General features: G+C 32.4%; 1 protein-coding gene across 2 annotated transcripts in view; it reads left to right on the top strand.

Moving 5' to 3' along the window:
- The window catches only part of DIAPH3 (diaphanous related formin 3), a 489,712-nt gene that overhangs the window by 330,567 nt on the left and 139,987 nt on the right, over positions 1-19,158 (top strand). For both annotated transcript variants that reach the window (XM_003825324.5, XM_055096829.2), the window contains one exon: positions 14,261-14,396. In XM_003825324.5, the coding sequence (XP_003825372.4) occupies positions 14,261-14,396 (136 nt within the window). The remainder of the gene's footprint in view (positions 1-14,260; positions 14,397-19,158) is intronic.

The raw sequence follows: 19,158 nt of genomic DNA, 5'->3' as shown, positions 1-19,158 counted from the left end.
ACTCTGGGGACTGTTGTGGGGTGGGGGTAGGGGGGAGGGATAGCATTGGGAGATATACCTAATGCTAAATGACGAGTTAATGGGTGCAGCACACCAGCATGGCACATGTATACATATGTAACTAACCTGCACATTGTGCACATGTACCCTAAAACTTAAAGTATAATAATAAATAAAAATAAATGTGTCATTTTTCTGTTTTAGTTAGACATATGTAGCTGTTATGTGGACTCTGAGTTTGCAATATCACCTATTCTCATATAGAATACATTTTTATTTCTGTGACTTATTTTTGAGCACATGAACATTTCCCGATGGGATTTTAAAGTACTGAAAAAGGCCACTACACTTCTTTCTTACTCATAGTTTCTAAGACCTTGAATATCTGGTAACCCCACTTTGAGGTTAAGATTTAGAGGGCAACAAAAAAATCCCTGCCTTAAAAAAGATTATTATTGCACACAAAAAGTGGAGAAGCATTATATTGGTGTTCTCTTTTTTGTAGATGGATATAGACATATGTGCCAAACTTTTTAGTTATTATTTTCTAGTTCATAAAATCCAGTCTCTTTCTCCCGTAACTTAATTTCCTATATATATCTCCCATCTTAATTGCCTGTGATGACCCTCAAAGAGAGACATGATTAGTCCTGATTTCTTCAAATCTTAAGTGATTGATGAAACCTGCCTATGATAGGCCTCAGCCAATTCATTTGTTATTAATAGTGATGTTTTGCTGTTTGCCATTCTAGTGGGAAGACAGCAGTAGTTGAGATGCAAGTTCTGGCATCAGAGCATCTTGGAGTTGAGTCTGGTCTCTGCAGATTATTAGTGATAGGTGTATAGGCAAATTACTTAACCTTACTGAGCCTCAGTTTTCTGATAATAACAGCCTGCATCTCTTAGGGATGTTACTTTTTGAAGATCAAATTACATAACATACATATACCCTCAAAACAAGTTAGCCATGTACAAATAATAGAAGTACAGTAATTTTACATTTTCAATCTCATTATAATAGGATTGATACTGTATTTTATCCTTTTTTATTTTTATGCTCCCATATAGAATACTGTGAAATAAATAAATAGCTACCTGTTTCACATGTATAGCTCTGGCTTTAGAGTATTTCTACAATTTTGTTAAATTTATGTTTCATCTAGATAAAGATTTGTCATTCGTGCTGTTTGCCGACTTTAAGTCAATTTTTGGTTTATAAAATTGAAATCTATGTTGTGAACAAATATAAAATCAATTATAACTCAGTTAATCTTGCTGCATCTGTTGATCAAATATAATTTATTATTCTACTGAATTCTCAGACTAAAGTAGTGAAGTGCCAAACAAAAATGAAATCATCCAGTCAGAGGGTATTTTTATTGTAAAATTGTTTTTGATAGGGAGGACAGCCAGAACAAAACTCATTTTGCCAAATCATTTAGATTACACAAATTTGATCCTTGTCAACTCTAAATGCCATTTGTGCTGACTACTATGTGGACCAACTAGATCATCAAAAGGAATGTCAAAGCACTAAGCATTTCCTGTGTGCTCCTAAATCTTGTAGATTGACTCATTATATGTGTTAGAGGAAGGAAAATCATGTGCAAGTCCTATGGTCGAGTGTTGAGCCAGCTTTTGCAATTTTAATAGGAAGCATCTTCTATCCTTGCTTAATTTGGTGGGCTTACAACTTGAAAATTGTATTTGGAGTCTTTTCACATAAGACTTATGTCTTCGTTAGCACCTTTGTTATTCTGAGATCAAACTTGGAGCTAAATGCCACAAACCTAGAACAAAATAAATATGCTGACTATAAGACTGTTTTTCTTATTATCCTTTAGTATCTGTTTATTTAAGGAATTAGATCAATTTCAGGTGCTGAATATTTTGAGTTTGCAACTTTGAAAAATAATTTAATTCTGATAGGTTCTCCTAGTCTTTACTCTTTAAGTTCTTCACAGTAAAAACAGACCTTTACTAATTGGCTTACTCTTCTTTCTTGGTAAGATTTATTCTTACTATGCATTGCTAAATGGGATAATAACTGGATTTGACTGCCAGGTTCTGTATGACTGCTAATAACTGCTAATTTTTATTTCTTTTCCACATTTTCAGTATTTTGTTTGTTCCCTGAAATAACGTAGCAAAAGGTAATGCCTAGATTATTCTAATACGGTATGAGAATAAAAATAGATTGATAATATAGGGAAAAGAAATCAACTTAATAACTAATACATAATAATAAGATATATTAACTCATGTAATTAAAAAGGTGACATTAACCTAGAATACCACAAAAAAAAAATGAATAAAATGGTATGTTCTTTGTACATCAAATGCAGTGGCCTTTTCTAGATTATTCTCATACACCCTCACATAGAGACAAGAGGAAACGGAGAGATAGAAGGAGAGGATACATGTTAACTTAAGGCTATTTTTTATGTTACATTTTAAACATAATTAGGTTCATATGGCTAAGCCTGGTTGCTCAGGCCTGTAATCCCAGCACTTTGGGAGGCCGAGTGGGTGGATCACGAGGTCAGGAGATCGAGACCATCCTGGACAACATGGTGAAACCCTGTCTCTACTAAAATACAAAAAAAAAAATTAGCCAGGCATGGTGGTGCACACCTGTAGTCCCAGCTACTTGGGAGGCTGAGGCAGGGGAATCGCTTGAACCCAGGAGGCGGAGGTTGCAGTGAGCCGAGATCGCACCACTGCACTCTAGCCTGGTGACAGAGCGAGACTCCGTCTCACAAAAAAAAAAAAAAAAAAAAAGATAAATAAATTAGGTTCATATGAGACTAGTGGGACTTTAGTTGGATGTTTCCCTTGAATATGTGTTTAGCAGCAACTCAAAAAACTGCTGCCTTATCAGCAAGCCTACCTTTAAGCACACTGTGGCTGCCATCTTGTGCATAGCAACTTGTGCTTGTATTTAGCTTTGTAATTGGGAGATAAAAATAATATTTTTATTATATATCACTTCTGAACAAAAGGGAAGAGAACACACAATGGGAAATCAAATTATACTTTGGGAAAAACTTTATTACAAATATCTTATACTTTATCTATTAAAGAAATGTGAATAGGTTGAAGTATCTCATTTACTTGAAAATTTTACGAAGCGTGGAAGAGATTGCAAAGAAACTCACAGCAAAGTTAAGAAGGGCCAGTAATGTTACATCCCTGATGGGTTAATAAGTAATTTGTTGTTTTACCTGAGACCGATTTTACAACAAATAGCAACTTAAGCTGAAATAGTTTAATAATCAGCACCTGCACATCCTTTGGGATATTCTAGTTTGTTCCTCAAAGGATAGTTTCCCATTTTCATAAGTTTCACGGTCATAAAAAGTTCAACTAATAGCAACGCATATTGAATGTTAAGATGATGAATTGTTTGTGCCAGAGCACAGTATATGATGTTCTCCTATTTTCATTGATAGCAGTTTTTTAATTGGATTTGGTAATACTAGAAAAATTATTTTGATTAATTTTACTGTCATTCTAGATTTCTTTCTAAAACATCTGTCTTGTAATTATTACAATAAACTTACTTTCCACAAAGTAGCTATAATAAGTTTGTTTTTGGCACTTGGGGAAAATTTTTACATTTTTACATTTAGTTACCAAAGAAAATAATTTTAATGGAAAACTGAAAAGTAGATCATGTAATTTCTATATTCTGACAGACTTTGGTGACTAGTATTAATTTTTTAAATTTTTTTTCCTGTTCCACTACGGGAATATGTATGAGAATACAGAAATGTATTTTTAAGGATTTTTTCCAAATTAAAATATTTTCCAATTATTCCTAAAGCTGAAGTCATCAGGAGTTTCTAGAAAGTAGTAATTAAGTATGGTGAAGCATTGCCTTTTCTTAAGGTTAAACAACCCTAAGCAAGGTGTTTAGTGGGAATGTGTGAGACCTGCATGAGCTTGTTTACTCTGAGAAAATTAGTCTTGTTTTCATAGTACCTAACTGTCACTCCCCTGGAAAACATGGAGACTTAAGTTAGGTTTGTCTAATCTAATCTCATTTTAGGGACTTGAGACAAAGTTGAATACTTAGGAAAAAGTAAAGATTTTTGAGTTTAGTGAAACCTGTGTTAAAGAGATCCCTGACTTGTATAGCTTGAGTATCCATTAATGTTGAATGAAATAGAACTCTGAACAAGAAGACATTCATAAGCTTTTCAACTTTTTTTCAAATGATTAAATCTCCTAGTTTTCTATGTCACAAAAATATACAAGATATTATAATATGTTGAAAAATGTTGAGTTGGGTGGGTGAATCTGTTTAAATGGGCTAAGACTGAAATAGAGATGAAGTACGATCAAAAAGTCAGAATCTATGGCAGCCTACTTTAATAGTTAAATAAATAGTATTAAATAGTATTTAATACTATTATAACATTAAATAGTATTTAATGCTATCATTTTTATATTTTGTTTTATTAAAATTTTATTTTATAACATAAAGTAAGACTGATATACCTGTCAAGTAAAGGCCTATTTGGAATATAGGCTGTTTATAATGCTTTTTTTAGAAGGAGGGGAAAATGCACATTGATTTTTTAAATTGCACTTTTAGGGAAAAATATAAAACAAATGTTAATTGCATTATTGGGCAGTGTTTTAAGTTAATTTTTTAGGAATATCTAATTTCAAGTGAAAGTAGTACTTTCGTGGAGAAAACACAGGAAAGCTAACTCTTTTTTTCCAGAATGAAATCTCATAATGAATATTAGATTTTGAATATTAAAAACAATGTGCATATATATGTAAATTAAATCTTTAGAGGTATAATAGCTAGACTTGAGGTTGAGAACTACATCTTGCCTTCCATATGTAATTCACCACTATAGCTTCCCTGCCAAGTGATGCAGCTTGTATTGGATGCAACCATTTTACTCCTGATCAACTCAGTGTACCATCGTATTCCAACATCTCTGAATAGAAAGCATTCATATTCTTATAGGAACTATGAAAATTGGCACTCCCCCATATGTTTGATGGAAGCATATATAATTGATATAAGCCAGCAAATGTTTTTTTCTTGAATTGTTGCTGGATAAATGTGTTTGAGGCACTTCATTAATGATACTGTAATAATAAAAAATTGTTGATGTTATTGTAAAGAAATAATAATACTTACTTGTTAACATTTATATAGGGCTAAAATTTATGTGTGAGGCAATTATATAAGCTATTTACATGCATTATTTCATTTATTTCTTAAAATATCCTTGTATTGCAGGCACTATTTTGTCCATGTTACAGTAGAGGAAACTGAGGCATAGTCACACAGCTATTTAGTGCTAGGTGGTTATTTAAACCAAACAATATGATTTCAATGTCTACCCTCTTATTATACTGTCTTTATAATATGCAGCAATAAGCTCAGATTGATTTTTTTTTTTTTTTACAACTTCTAAAAGTGATGAAATGTCATACTTAATGTATTCTTGAAGGCATTCTTGATCTTCAGTTCCACAATATTTTTTTGAGTGCTTGTTCAGGACTCATTTGATATGGCTGTCCAATTACCCTTTTTTTGTTTGTTTGTTTGCAACCTTTGGGTCATGAAACACACATGTATAAAGTATCCCCCGAAATACATACTGTATGAGAACTGCTACATTATATGAACGTTTTTTAGAAATAAGATATCTGTGTTGTTCAACCCTATAAAACAATATACTTTTGAGGACTTTGCTTATCACAATACGATTTACTAGGGACTCTTAAAAATCCATCCCACCAAAATACAACAAACTATTTTAAAAACGTGGCTGTCCTGTGAGAAAATTAGGGAAATCTCCAAGGCAAAAGTGGTTAAAGAGAAAGAATGAAGTTGAAACCTGAACAATAAGCACAGGTGAGCAAAGGGAAAAGTTAGGCCTGCCCTGGGAATGAAAACCAAGACTACAACTTAGTGAATACAATGAATAAAATGTTTACAATAAACCTGTGACAAAAGCAAATTAAAGTTATTCAGGTTAGAAATGATCCCTAGCTATTTACAGAAGCAAATTCAAATCTGTGCCAGAGGACAGTTACAATTTAGGTCCTCAAGATTCTCACAAATTAAGTTCAATTAAGTAAGAACACTCAATCCTAACCACCAAACACACAAAGAAACAAGGGATTGTGTGGTGAAATGATCAGAAAAAGTAATACATATAGGCCTCCAAGACCCCAGATATTTAGTAACGATATATGAAATATTTAAGGAAATAGAACATGAAATTTTTAAAAAGAGAAAAAGTAACAGGAGAATACTAAAAAGGAACAGTTTTGAAAAAAACAAATAGAATGTATGGAAATGGAAGTGTGGTGGTTGAAATTAAACATTCAATGGATTAAAGAGCAGGTTATGCTCACTTAAGGAAAGAAATGGTGAATTTGCACAATACATCTAAATAAATTGTCCAGAATGCAAACCAGGGGGACAGTATAATTAGAAGTGTAAAATACTTCTTAAGAAACATGGAGAACAGGATGACAAGGCCTACCACTTGTATAATTAAAGTCCCAGAAGAAGAGACTCAAAAAGACTGAAAGACAATATTCAAAATGGTGGCTTCGAATTTTCCAGATCAGGAATCCATAGAATAGGAAATACAACTTATACAAAGCCAGATAAATAAAATGAGACTCACTTCAAATAAATAATGAAGCTGCAGAACACTAAAGACAAAAAAAAAATTGCAGCCAGAGAGAAAAGATATGTCCCCCAAAGCAACAACAATTAGATACAGATTACTTATTGCAAAAATGGAAGGCTGAAGAGAGTGAGATCTTTAAGTGATGCACAAACATAAATGTTCTTCTAATTTGGGGTATCCAGCAAAAGATCTTTATAGAGCACAGGTGGAATTATCTACTATTTGTAGATAAACAGGAAACAAAAGTGTTTTTCATCAACATCCTTATGTTAAAAGATTTTTTTTCAGAGACTGGCAAACTTTTTCTTAAATAGCCAGATAGTAAATATTTCAGGTTTGCAGGCAATACAGTCTCTGTTGCAACTCTCGTGTAACAGTGCAAAAGCAGCCATATCCGATATGTAAATAAATGGCTGTGGCTATGTACCAGTAAAACTTTGTTTACAAAATACATGGTCAATCTAAGGATCGTAGATTGGTAGCCTCTGCTCTAAAGGTTGTATTTAAAGAAGCAACAAAAAACAGATTGAGAGACAGGAAGCCATAGGTACTATGAAAACAAATGTAAAGAAAGTACACAATAAAACAATGTTACATAAATTTATAAATTGAGTGAGAGAGATTTAGAATTTGGGTTTTCTTTATTTTAGTCAAGGGAGAAAGGGAGATACAGATATTAATTAACTTTAGGTCTTGTTAAGTTGCTAATTTGTGAAATAAAAATACAAGGATAACCAGTGAAAGGATAGAAATATCAAGTATAAATTCTAAACTGTAGTGAGAGAAATAGACTAATAAAGATACACCAAAAAAATCAGGAAAAATAAAGGCATAACTAAAGCTAGACAAATAGATGGAAACAAACATTTTATAAATCACAATAAATTTTTTAAAGGACTGTAATATCGTATAAAAAATAAAATCTGGTTTTATGCTGTTTATAAGAGACCTCCCTTTACCCTATGGATATAGAAATGTTTGAAGTAACAGGACAGTTAATGAAATACAAGGCAACTATTAATCAAAAGAAAGGGAAACTATGTTAATAGGTACAATTGACTCAAGACATTAATTACTTCATGACAACAAAAAGCTTAATTCACCTGAAAGATACAACAATTTAAAAATGGCATGTGCCTTAATAACATAGCCCCAAAATGACATTGTAAAAATTAATAAACTATATCGATAAGTTGACAGATTTAGGATTCTGTCAGGAAATGTCAACAAAGTTCTTTAACTTACTGATAAGCAGAAAAATATCATTAAAGACAAGCGTTAAACAATTAACAGACTTGATTTGATTGGTGTATATAGAATTCAAACTCAATAATTAAAGAATACACATTTTTTCATGCACAAGTTGAACTTTTATAAAATTGGCTATGTACTAGAGACCATGAAATCTCAATACATTTTTCAGTGCCAGTTTTATTTATTTATTGACCACAATGACATGAAATTAGAAATAAAATTAAAAGGATGAAATTTTAAAACCTCTAGTTTGAAAATTCTAAAAACACATTTAAAAAGTCATATGTCAAAGATGAAATCATAGAAAACAGTTATACCTGAACAATATTGAAAACACCCCACATTAGACTTTGCTGGATGCAGTAAAAATGGTATAAATTTATACCATATGTGCTTAAGAGAATAAGTCAAATGTTCCTACATATATAAAAGATAAATATTTAAGGTTATGGATATTCCAATTACCCTGATTTGATCTTTACACATTATATAAAAGTATCAGATTATCATATGTACCCCCAAAATATGTACATGTATTATGTATCAATAAAATAACTTTTATCAGAAAGACTTAAAAACATCTGACTTCAGAAATTTAAAAAGGATTTATATGATCCTAGAGAAACCAGAAGGAGGGATATGAAACATTAAATGAAAGAAAAAGTGACATAAAAGGCAAAAATGAGGTTATTCTGAAAAGACAAGTTAATTAGATATATTGCTAAAAAGATTAATCAAGAAAAAGAGAAGATAAATAATATTGAGGATATAAAAAGGAACATAACTAAAGATACAGAAAATAGTAAAAAGAGAGGAGCTTTCTGTAAAAATTTGTAGGATAGTATTGGAAAAGGTAAATGAAATGGATAAGTTCCTAGACAAAAATAACTTATTGAAATTACTTTAAAAGAAATAGAAAGCATGAATAGTTCTATAACTAATTTTTATTTTAATGACTTTTAATCTTCGAAATAAATACTTGGCCTAGAAGTTTTTCAGATACATTTTACCAAATTTTAATGAAATGATTATCTCAAACAAATGGAATACAAAAATGTATTTTATGACTAAATGTTCAAAAAGATAAATTCTTCCTGTCCAAATTGAGTTTATCCTAGAAGTGAAAGTATGGCTTAATATTAGAATATTCATAAATATAATTCACTATATTGAGTCTAATGGGAAAAAAAAATTGTGAAATTTCTCTCAGTCAAGTCAGAAAATCCTATTCAGATTTCAAAACAAGAACCATGAACTAATTTAACCCTCCACCCTACTCCAAAGTAGGAAAGAAGTCAAAGGAAACCCTTTAACCTAATACTTAGAATCTAACTCCTAGTCAGTAGAGCAAGATAAGACAAGTAGGAGTTGAAAATGTAAAGATTGAAAAGGGAGAAAATCAAGCTGACATTATAGCACTCTATGAATAGCACAAACAAATCCTATAGGAAAACTATGAGAAATAATAAGAAAAATTATCAGTAGCATATATAAAAATTACATTTTTTAGGCTGGGTGCAGTGGCTCATCCCTGTAATCCCAGCGCATTGGGAGGCTAAGGTGAGAGGATCACTTGAACCCAGGATTTCAAGACCAGCTTAGACAATATTATCAAGACCCCCATCTCTACAAAAAGTAAAAATTATATTTTTATATGTTATAAAACAATAGAAATCATTGTTTTTAAAGAAGGCACCATTTACAATAGCAAAAGAAATGTAAGGTATAGAGAGTAAATCTAACAAAAATGTCCAAGACCTGAATGGAGAAAATGAGTTTTTTTCTAAAGCCTTTTTTAAAGATCCAAGTTAATAAAAAGCCACATGCTGTTCACAGATAGAAGACTCAAAATTGTGAAGATATCAATTAAAAATCCTTATAGTCCTTTTCAATGAAACTTAACAAGTCTATTCTAAAATACAGATGGAAGAGCAAAGGCCCAAGGATACAGAAGGCATTCCTAAGTAAGAAAAATAAGATGTAAGCCTTAATAATTAAAATAGAGTATTATTCTTAGAGACATGGATATATTGATCAAATGGACTAAAACAGCCATAAAATAAAGCAACACACATGTGCTAATTGAAATCCAAAAGAAGTGACTTTGCATATTATTGGAGAAAGGATGGGCAAAAGTGAATTGGATCTCCAACTCATACTGTTCAAAAATGTTGATTCCAACAATGAATGAATGGATTTTTAAAATGTGGTTCATATACACAATGGAATACTATTCAGACTTAAATGAAAAAATGGAAATTCTGTCATTTGCAACAACATAGATGAAACCAGAAGACATTATATTAAGTGAAATAAGCCATTCAGTGAGAGACAAATACCATAATATGATCTCACTTACGTGTGGTATATAAAAAAGTCAGACTTATAGAAATGGAGAATAGAATGGTGGTTATCATTCTACTTGGAGGGTAAGGGGGTTGCACCAAACTCTGTCTGGCAAGTAACACTCAAAGAATTTCTTTAGGCAAAGTGTAGTTGAAAGTAGTTGGAGGCAGTGCAGTTTATTTGCCAGCTGACTAAATATAAAACAAGGTCAAGAAAAGATGATGGTTTTAAAAAATCAATGTCTTATAGCCAATTGTCTTTATATCTGGCTAACCCTTAACTTTTCTTTCTTAATTCAAATTTAGGATGGAAGTCACTAAGAGGCAGTCATATCCAGAAAAATGTTGTTCTCATTTAATTATTCAGTTTTTCTGTTTTAAGCTACTTTTACTTCTTAACATTTAGAATAAAAGAAAATCTCAAATTACTGTTTGAACTTGGATATTAGTCTCAGACTCAACACCTATTTCTGTGCTCTCTACTGGTATTTTTTCAGCTAAAATTCTTCTCCTAATAGTTATAATATTAGAATATGGTATGTTTTAAATGAAGTAGGCTTTTAAATGAAAATCAATAGTGCATTTTTCATAAAACAAAATAGGCTTAAGAACTCCTTTAGACCTTATTTCTAAATGTAAACATTGTTTTTATAGGTCTTGGAGAAGTAATTTTGACTTTTTATTACGCATGGGAATGCTAAAAGGGTGTGGCAATTATATCTGATAGCAGATGGCCTATTATGTACTCACATTTAAATGTATTCAGTCATTAGAGTAGAAAATTCACATCAGAAAATGTTATACCTTAATTAGACTCATAAATAAGCTACATGATATATTATTTATTTATTGTAGGTTCATCTTGTTCATTTCTCTCAAGCAAGAAATAGAATTTTGATTCCTGAATATTTGCTTATCCTTTCTCTATCACAACCTATCTTCTTACCCCATCTCCCTTATAGATACATACATGAGTATACATGCACACACACATACAGATATACTCACTTGTCTTTGAACCCATGATTATCTTCTCCTACCTTTCTTATGTTGAATTTTTTTTTTTTTTTTTTTTTTTTTTTTTGAGACAGAGTCTTGCTCTGTTGCCAGGCTGGAGTACAGTGGTGTGATCTCGGCTCACTGAAACCTCTGCCTCCCGCCTCCCAGGTTCAAGTGATTCTCCTGTTTCAGCCTCCCGAATAGCTAGGACTACAGGTGTGTGCCACCACGCCCAGCTAATTTTTGTATTTTTAGTAGAGACAGGGTTTCACCATGTTGGCCAGGGTGGTCTCAATCTCCTGACCTCGTGATCCACCCGCCTTGGCCTCCGAAAGTGCTGGGATTACAGGCATGAGCCACCGTGCCCAGCCTCTTACGTTGATTTTTATTACAACTTTTGTCTCATAGCTGCCTCTTAATATACGGACCATAATATGAAGCAATATGGTGGAAAACCACTGACTGTAGCTAGCTTCCAAATCTTGCAACTTACTGCCTCTTACTACTTTTATTACAGTAAACAAGTACTTAACCACTCTGGGCCAGATTAGAGAATGCAGAATCCAATTTGAGAATTAAAGGGATTACACATTAAAGCATCTAGTATTGCAGCTGGTATTTTATAGCTTAGCAATAATAACTAGCGTTTATATATGTCAAGAACTGTGAAGAGTTTGAGAGTTTACCTACTAACAGGCTAACAAGTTAACTTGACACCATTTCATGGATGTGGGGTCAGAGACAAAGAATCCTTTGCTACTCACACAATAGCAATAGCCAGATTAAACTTTTTTTTTTTTAGGTTTCTGCGCCCGTACTCCCACAGGGCTATAGGAAAGGGACAGGTGACACTTATATCCACAGTGGTTTGTGTCATCGGAGGGAAATCCTGAATTTAGGGAATGCAGTCTTTTATAATAGGTAGTAAGACTGTCCAGCCTTTGCTCCAGTTTATCATTCTGGGCAGTAACAAACCCCTTAGCTTAGGAGGGAGATACTACCTCTATCTTCTGTTCATTATGCAAATATCTTTGAAAAGATAGTTTGAAACAAAGGTGCTTGGTTGGTGCTTGTATCTCAGTGTACGTAGTTTTGCACTTGCTTGAAAATCTCTAGTCATTTTCCAGAACCCTTAAAAGAAAATCTAACCTCCCTGTCTTGGCCTAGAAGATCCTGAGGGATCAGGCCTCAGCATACCTCCCTGACCTCATCTTATACCTTTATACTGGGCTTCTGTCTCCTAAACCCAACAGCAACCTTTGCATTAGCACTTCCCTCTGCCTGATGTGTTCTAGATCATCACTTACCTAGCTCCTTGACATTTAAGATTCAGCTTGAATCAAGTCAGAGTGAGACCTTATCTAACTACCTAATGTAAAGTAACCCCTCAGGAATGCTATCACAGCACTCTTATTTTGTTGTTGTTATTTATTATTTATCTCTGCCTCCTGCCGCACCCTACCATATAGAATGTAAACTTGTTTTAGTGTGCTCTCTTATGCACTCTTCCTTCTCCCCTCTCCGCCTTCCTTTCCTCTCTCTCTTTTTTTTTCTCCCCTACTTTACAACAATACTATTTAGTAGTCTCTGAGTAAGTATTAATTGGATGGATGGATGGATGGATGGATGGATGGATGGATGGATGGATGGATGCATGCATGCCTGAGTTACTGTCCCCTCTACTCTGTGCTTTTTGTTTCTTTTTGTTGTTGGTCAAAAATATTAAACTTTATTATTTGATTTTTAATGAAGAACTTGTACTAACTCTAGGGTTAAAATAAAGAATACCACAGTAAAGATATAAAAGCCTTCTCCCAAAACAACATGAGCCACCTATTTGTTATAGTTTAATTACACACTTTTCTATTTAATACCAGTGGTGATAAACGTCCAATATGTTAACCTGTTTGGTTTCATTGGTGTTTAATATAATGTTACTCTCTTTGTTGGCACTTAAAAATCCCATGTTTACCTACTAATTCCCCTTAATGCCACATGAGAGGTATTTCTTGATGTGTATAACACTTAAGAAATAAGAAATTAAACAAATAATCACATATCTATTGAGATCTTCTTATGATTAGCATGTTATTATTAGTTTTGATCAAAGCCAGAGGACCTGGCTTTGAAATGACAAACATTTCTTTTTTTTTTTTTTTTTTTTTTTTGAGACAGAGTCTTGCTCTGTCGCCCAGGCTGGAGTGCAGTGGTGTGATCTCGGCTCACTGCAAGCTCTGCCTCCTGGGTTCACACCATTCTCCTGCCTCAGCCTCCCGAGTAGCTGGGATTACAGGCACCCGCCACAACACCCAGCTAATTTTTGTATTTTTAGTAGAGACAGAGTTGCACCACATTAGCCATGATGGTCTCAATCTACTGACCTTATGATCCGCCCACCTCGGCCTCCCTAAGTGCTGGGATTACAGGCGTGAGCCACTGTGCCTGGCCAAGAAATATTTCTTTAGTTACCTTTATGACATTTCTCTCTATATGAGAAAAATTCATATATGATTGTAATAAAAAGTAGCCACTACAAGATTTCACTTCTTTTATTATGTCTTTAATTTGATAATTTTTCTTGTACTTGATAATTTGCTTTGCAAAGAAGATGTGGAAAACCCTAATTCAGTTGCTAGACACTTTTGGAAATGTATATGAGAAAACAGTTTTGATTTGTGAATTAGTTTTTTTTTTATTTTCAGTTTCTGTCTCCCATCTCCCTTTTAGGTAGTTAATTCCATCAAGATGTGGATGTTTTAAAGATGCAGATTTAAGTTTAATAACAGTCGTATTTATAGATACATAACATAGTTAACAAGGGTTTCTGTGCCTACCTTTTAGAAGACTGTATTACTAACATAACTCACCATTATCTAAAAGATAATCATGTTTCTACCTTAAGCATATTTTCAAACAGATAATTTTCCATTTTGCGGGGTGAATCACTGGTTAAAATTGATCATTTTTCAAAATTTTTTGTAATAGCAAGCAATAAAGGAGAATATCAAAAAAAGAGAAGCAGAGGAAAAAGAAAAACGTGTCAGAATAGCTAAAGAATTAGCAGAGCGAGAAAGACTGGAACGCCAACAAAAGAAAAAGCGTTTATTAGAAATGAAGACTGGTGAGTACTATCAAATTTGTTATTTATTCTATATATACTTAAGATTTATATGGGCTGCTTTATTAGTATATTAATGAACTTAGTGAAAAAGGAAAATACAACCACTTGTTTCTGTAATTAAACCATAGAACAATTCTTTCTTTATGGTCTTCTCTCCCTTCCATTTACTAACGAGTAGTGTAGTGTCTTCATTCCAGTGTTGGTCATAGGTGATTTGGTCCTCTGTTATGCTGTTTTGGTTCCAGCGTATTCACGTTTCTTTAATTACTACCTCAATAATCAATCTTTAATAATGTATGTTAGTTAATAAAGTAACTGTCAGAAATGGACTGTGGAAAATTCTATAGGACATGTAACCTGGTTTCTTCAACAAAATATCCCAAGGGAGGGAAAAAAAGTGATGGAGGATAAACATTGTTTAAAAGAAAGAGACTTAAGCGACATATCAGCCAATTGTAATGTATGGAATTTATGTGTATTCCAATCTGTGGTCCCAGCTACTCGGGAGGTTGAGGTGGGAGGATCGCCTGAGCCTGGAAGGTTGAGGCTGCAGTATGCCTTGATCTTGACACTGCACTCCAGGCTGGGAGACAGAGTGAGATTTTGTTTCAAAAAAACAACAAAAAGAAAAAAGCAGTCTGAACATTTTGGATACTTTTTTTTTTCTTGTAAACATGACAAAATTGTTGTCGATATGTTTCAAAGTATCTTTTAGAGACTGGTACTGAAATTTTACAGAAACATATGTATATATGTATTTCAAGAAGCTAAAAGATACCACTTATTTAGAAGCAAAAGAATTATGTAAAATATAGTTATATTTTCATTCCCTGAAAAATTTGGCTTTTCTACTTCCAAGTCAGTAAGGATTGAACAAGGCTTTAATTAAAATCCATCCGCTTCACTGCTAAATCACCATAGTTTACAATTCAGGGTTGCAAATTCACCTAAGGTTTCCCCAGGAATAGACAGAGATGCCTACTTTGCCTTCTTTACTTTCACTTTACAGGTATATTTTTATGCTTACTAAAGCGAAACGAGTACCTTAATGTATTGCACTTGTTTCTTCCTGGGAAGAAAAATCATCTAAGCACAATTTCTTGTTTATATCTGAAATTCAGGGAATATTCTCAGAATTATTTTTAAGTATGAATAAAAATGGAGATCAGAAAGATTTAGTATTTATTTTTAAAATATGCTTCTGGAAAGAATTTTAAATTAATATGTTACTTCCTAATTTACAGAAGATTCTGGTGTTTGAACATTAGCTTTTTTTTTTTTTTTTGAGATGGAGTTTCGCTCTTCTTGCCCAGGCTGGAGTGCAATGGCGCGATCTCGGCTCACTGCAACTTCCGCCTCCTGGGTTCGAGGGATTCTCCTGCCTCAGCCTCCCGAGTGGCTGGGATTACAGGGGCCCGCCACCATGCCCGGCTAATTTTGTATTTTCTGTAGAGACAGAGTTTCGCCGTGTTGGCTAGGCTGGTCTTTAACTCCTGACCTCAGGTGATCCACCCACCTCAGCCTCCCAAAGTGCTGGGATTACAGGCGTGAGCCACTGCTCCCAGCCTGAACATTAGCTCTTTTAGCGTTGGCTATAGTTATCTAGATGAGTTGCTAGATGACAGATTGGATGTATTGTTTGTGGGTTTTGCCCAGGGTCTGATCACACAGAGTGTCTCAGTAATTCTCTCTTATACCAATTTGAAAGATTGAAACTTGATAGGGCAAACAAATTCTAATAAAACTTCCAATGTAATGTCAGTAATGTTTTAATTTAAATTTATGTCTCCCTAAGGAAGCTTTCACTTTTAAGAATAAGTTTATTTCTCAAATTTATTTACATTATCGAAAACACCTAAAAAATAGTAGATCAAAAGGCTGTTACCCATAATCTTCCTATCCAAAAAATCACTGTAAACATTTCTGCACACTGTTCTTTCAGTTTTAAATTTTTCTGCCTTCTAATAGTAGCTATGATCCTAGTAAATATGCAATTCAGTGTCTCACTTTATGTTGCTGAACTTTTGAAAGTTTCATGTTATTCATAGCTTGTAATTCTTATAATTTTTAATATATATATGATTGATTCCACTGGTTGTGCCATATACAATTTAACTTGCATTAGTCAGTAATGAAGTCATGGAACAATGGTTATTGCTGACTTTTCAATGTGATTAATCTTTTTGTCCATAAATAGAAAATGTTTGTAATTATTTTATTGGACATGGAATAGAAAAGGATATTTTTAAGACTTTTGATGCATACTTACAAACTGATTTTCAGAAGCATAACTTTAATTTTCTCAACTTTCAACATTGGGTTATGATTGTGCCTTGGTTGAATATTCTTATTTTTTAAGATTTTTGCTAATTTTATAGATTTTAAAATTATGTTTTATTATCTTAATTTGCATTTCTTTGAGTATTACTAAAGTTGGACTTTTAAAAAGGGTTTATAGTTCATTTTTAGTTCCTCTGTTGTGAATTGTTATCTTTTTCTTATTGATTTGTACAAGTTAGCTCAGTATGTATTCATATTTACATTTTAAGTATCTCCTTCTAATGTGGCTTTTTTATTTCTATATCTTGATATATATAAAACTTTTATTTTCATTCTATGATGTTTTAATATTTGCCTTTGTGATTTTTTTCTATCACCTTTAAGTTTAGAAAATCATCCTTTCACTGATTTCATATCAACTTCATTTCTTTTCTAGTTTTGATTATTTATAATATGACTGTACTCTACTTATTTATAATCTTCCCTTAATCATATATTTGATATATAGGTTTTAATATAAAAGGATCTGTTTCTAAATTTTACCAAAAGCATTCTAATATTTAGCCATCAATTGTGTTTAATAGCTGGTTTATGTTTCTTTAAAATAGGTAATTTTATGTTGATGACATTACCTTCTTTTCTTAATTTTAAAAAAAGCTTGAATGTTTTTAATTTTAACAAAAGATTTAAAGAAACGTTTTATTATATCTTTCATTAATCATAGAGCTCATCTTATTTGACCTATTGGATTATTTTATTAGACTTTTTCTATACTATCTCTTCCTAAACATGGTCTGCAAATTAACATAGGTGGGCCTCAAGTAAATGTAAAATCTTCACCCAATAGGACTTTCCAAACCTGTAATTTGCTGAGGTACATATGCATCATACACTTTAACATTTTTCAGGGGTGCCCTCTGCAGAGCATAGTCTGAGTAACTTAGATTTATATAAATGATATTAAAATAGATAATTTTAAAGTAATATATCTGTAAAATAAATACAGATATGTGCTATGTCTATATCATACATATGAATTTGCTATAGATGTAATCGAACTCATTTGATACAATATGCTGAAACAGCTATGATTTAAGAAGCTACTGTGAGACTTTGTCTTTTAAAAACGTTTGAAATTTTTGCAAGTCAACTTTGAATTTTTTTTTCAGACTGTGGGATTTAAAATAATCTAGGGATAATAGCCCAAATTTCATAATATTTGTAAACACATATTTTTCTCACCAAAGTGAAAAACCTCTTCTAAAACCCCAATAAATGATGATGATTCTGAATGGTCCTTAGTTTTCCTTTAAAATCAACACAATTATTAATGTAGAAGAACAAAGCATTTGATTTCTTAAAGTAACTGCTATTACCAAGTGAGTCATATAACCATATAACAAATATATTACCACATGCTTATTTATTGATAACTTTTTTTCATTTTTAAAAAAATCACAAATAATACAGTCAACTTTTTTCCATATTATATGTAGAATATGCTTTTTGTCAAGTCATGATTTTTATAACATTTGAAGGTTTTATGAAATAGAGGTTACTAGTGTATCTAATTTAGCACTTAATTACTGAAAATATGTTAAATATCAGTTTTTTATACTTTTAAATTGATACATTGAATTTTATGCATATGCGATATTTGACAAATATGATCTTCAATAAAGACATTGTACTATTATAAAAATATGTGTTATCATTTCTATTATTATTTTATTGGTAAAAAACGAAATATAGCAAGGCCACTTTTTATTGTTCTTTTATTCATCAAGTTTTTTTCTATATGTTGAGATTACAGTGATAAATAAGAATAAAAAGATTCCTGCTGTAATGAAGTTTAAAATTCTAATGAGTGCTTCAAATAACCAAATATATAAAATAATGTCAGATAATAATTTACAGGAACTAAAATAAGATAGGATAATGAGATGGAGACTGCTTAGGCTGGTGGTAGTAACAAAATTTGGTCTCAGAGAACTAAGGAGACTATTAGTATGTATCAAACTTTGTAGTTTAAATATTGTTTAATAAAAATCCTCAGAAGTTGGTAAGATTTATATAATTAGTGTATGTGGTTTTTGGATAACCAGACTTATAAGCTGTACTATATGTGCTAATATGGTGTGTTTTTTAAACATTGTGAGGATCAGTTGAAACTTTATGTAGTTTTTCTTCGCAGGTGTTATATTTTAGTACAGAACATGGTACTGCTCAAATCTTCGTAGAAATTTTTAGCCCGACTTTCTCAGCCTTAAAAGAATGTGGAAGGGTGAATTATTGAATTTACATTAGTGTTTTGTTACCTCACTGGGCCAGGAACTTTTTGTTTTAGCTTATTTTCATATGTAAGGCACATACCCCTGGATGATGGAGGAAGAGAGAAATCTTCACATAACTCTGCCATAAACCCACAGGGAGCTTCCTTCCATATATTTTCATGGCTTTAGTATTTTCTCCATGCAAGTAA

The sequence above is a fragment of the Pan paniscus genome, chromosome 14, assembly GCF_029289425.2.
Source record: "Pan paniscus chromosome 14, NHGRI_mPanPan1-v2.0_pri, whole genome shotgun sequence".
Classification (NCBI taxonomy): domain Eukaryota; kingdom Metazoa; phylum Chordata; class Mammalia; order Primates; family Hominidae; genus Pan; species Pan paniscus.
The sequence above is the reverse complement of the archived record's forward strand: the minus strand, read 5'-3'. Positions and strand labels throughout refer to the sequence as shown.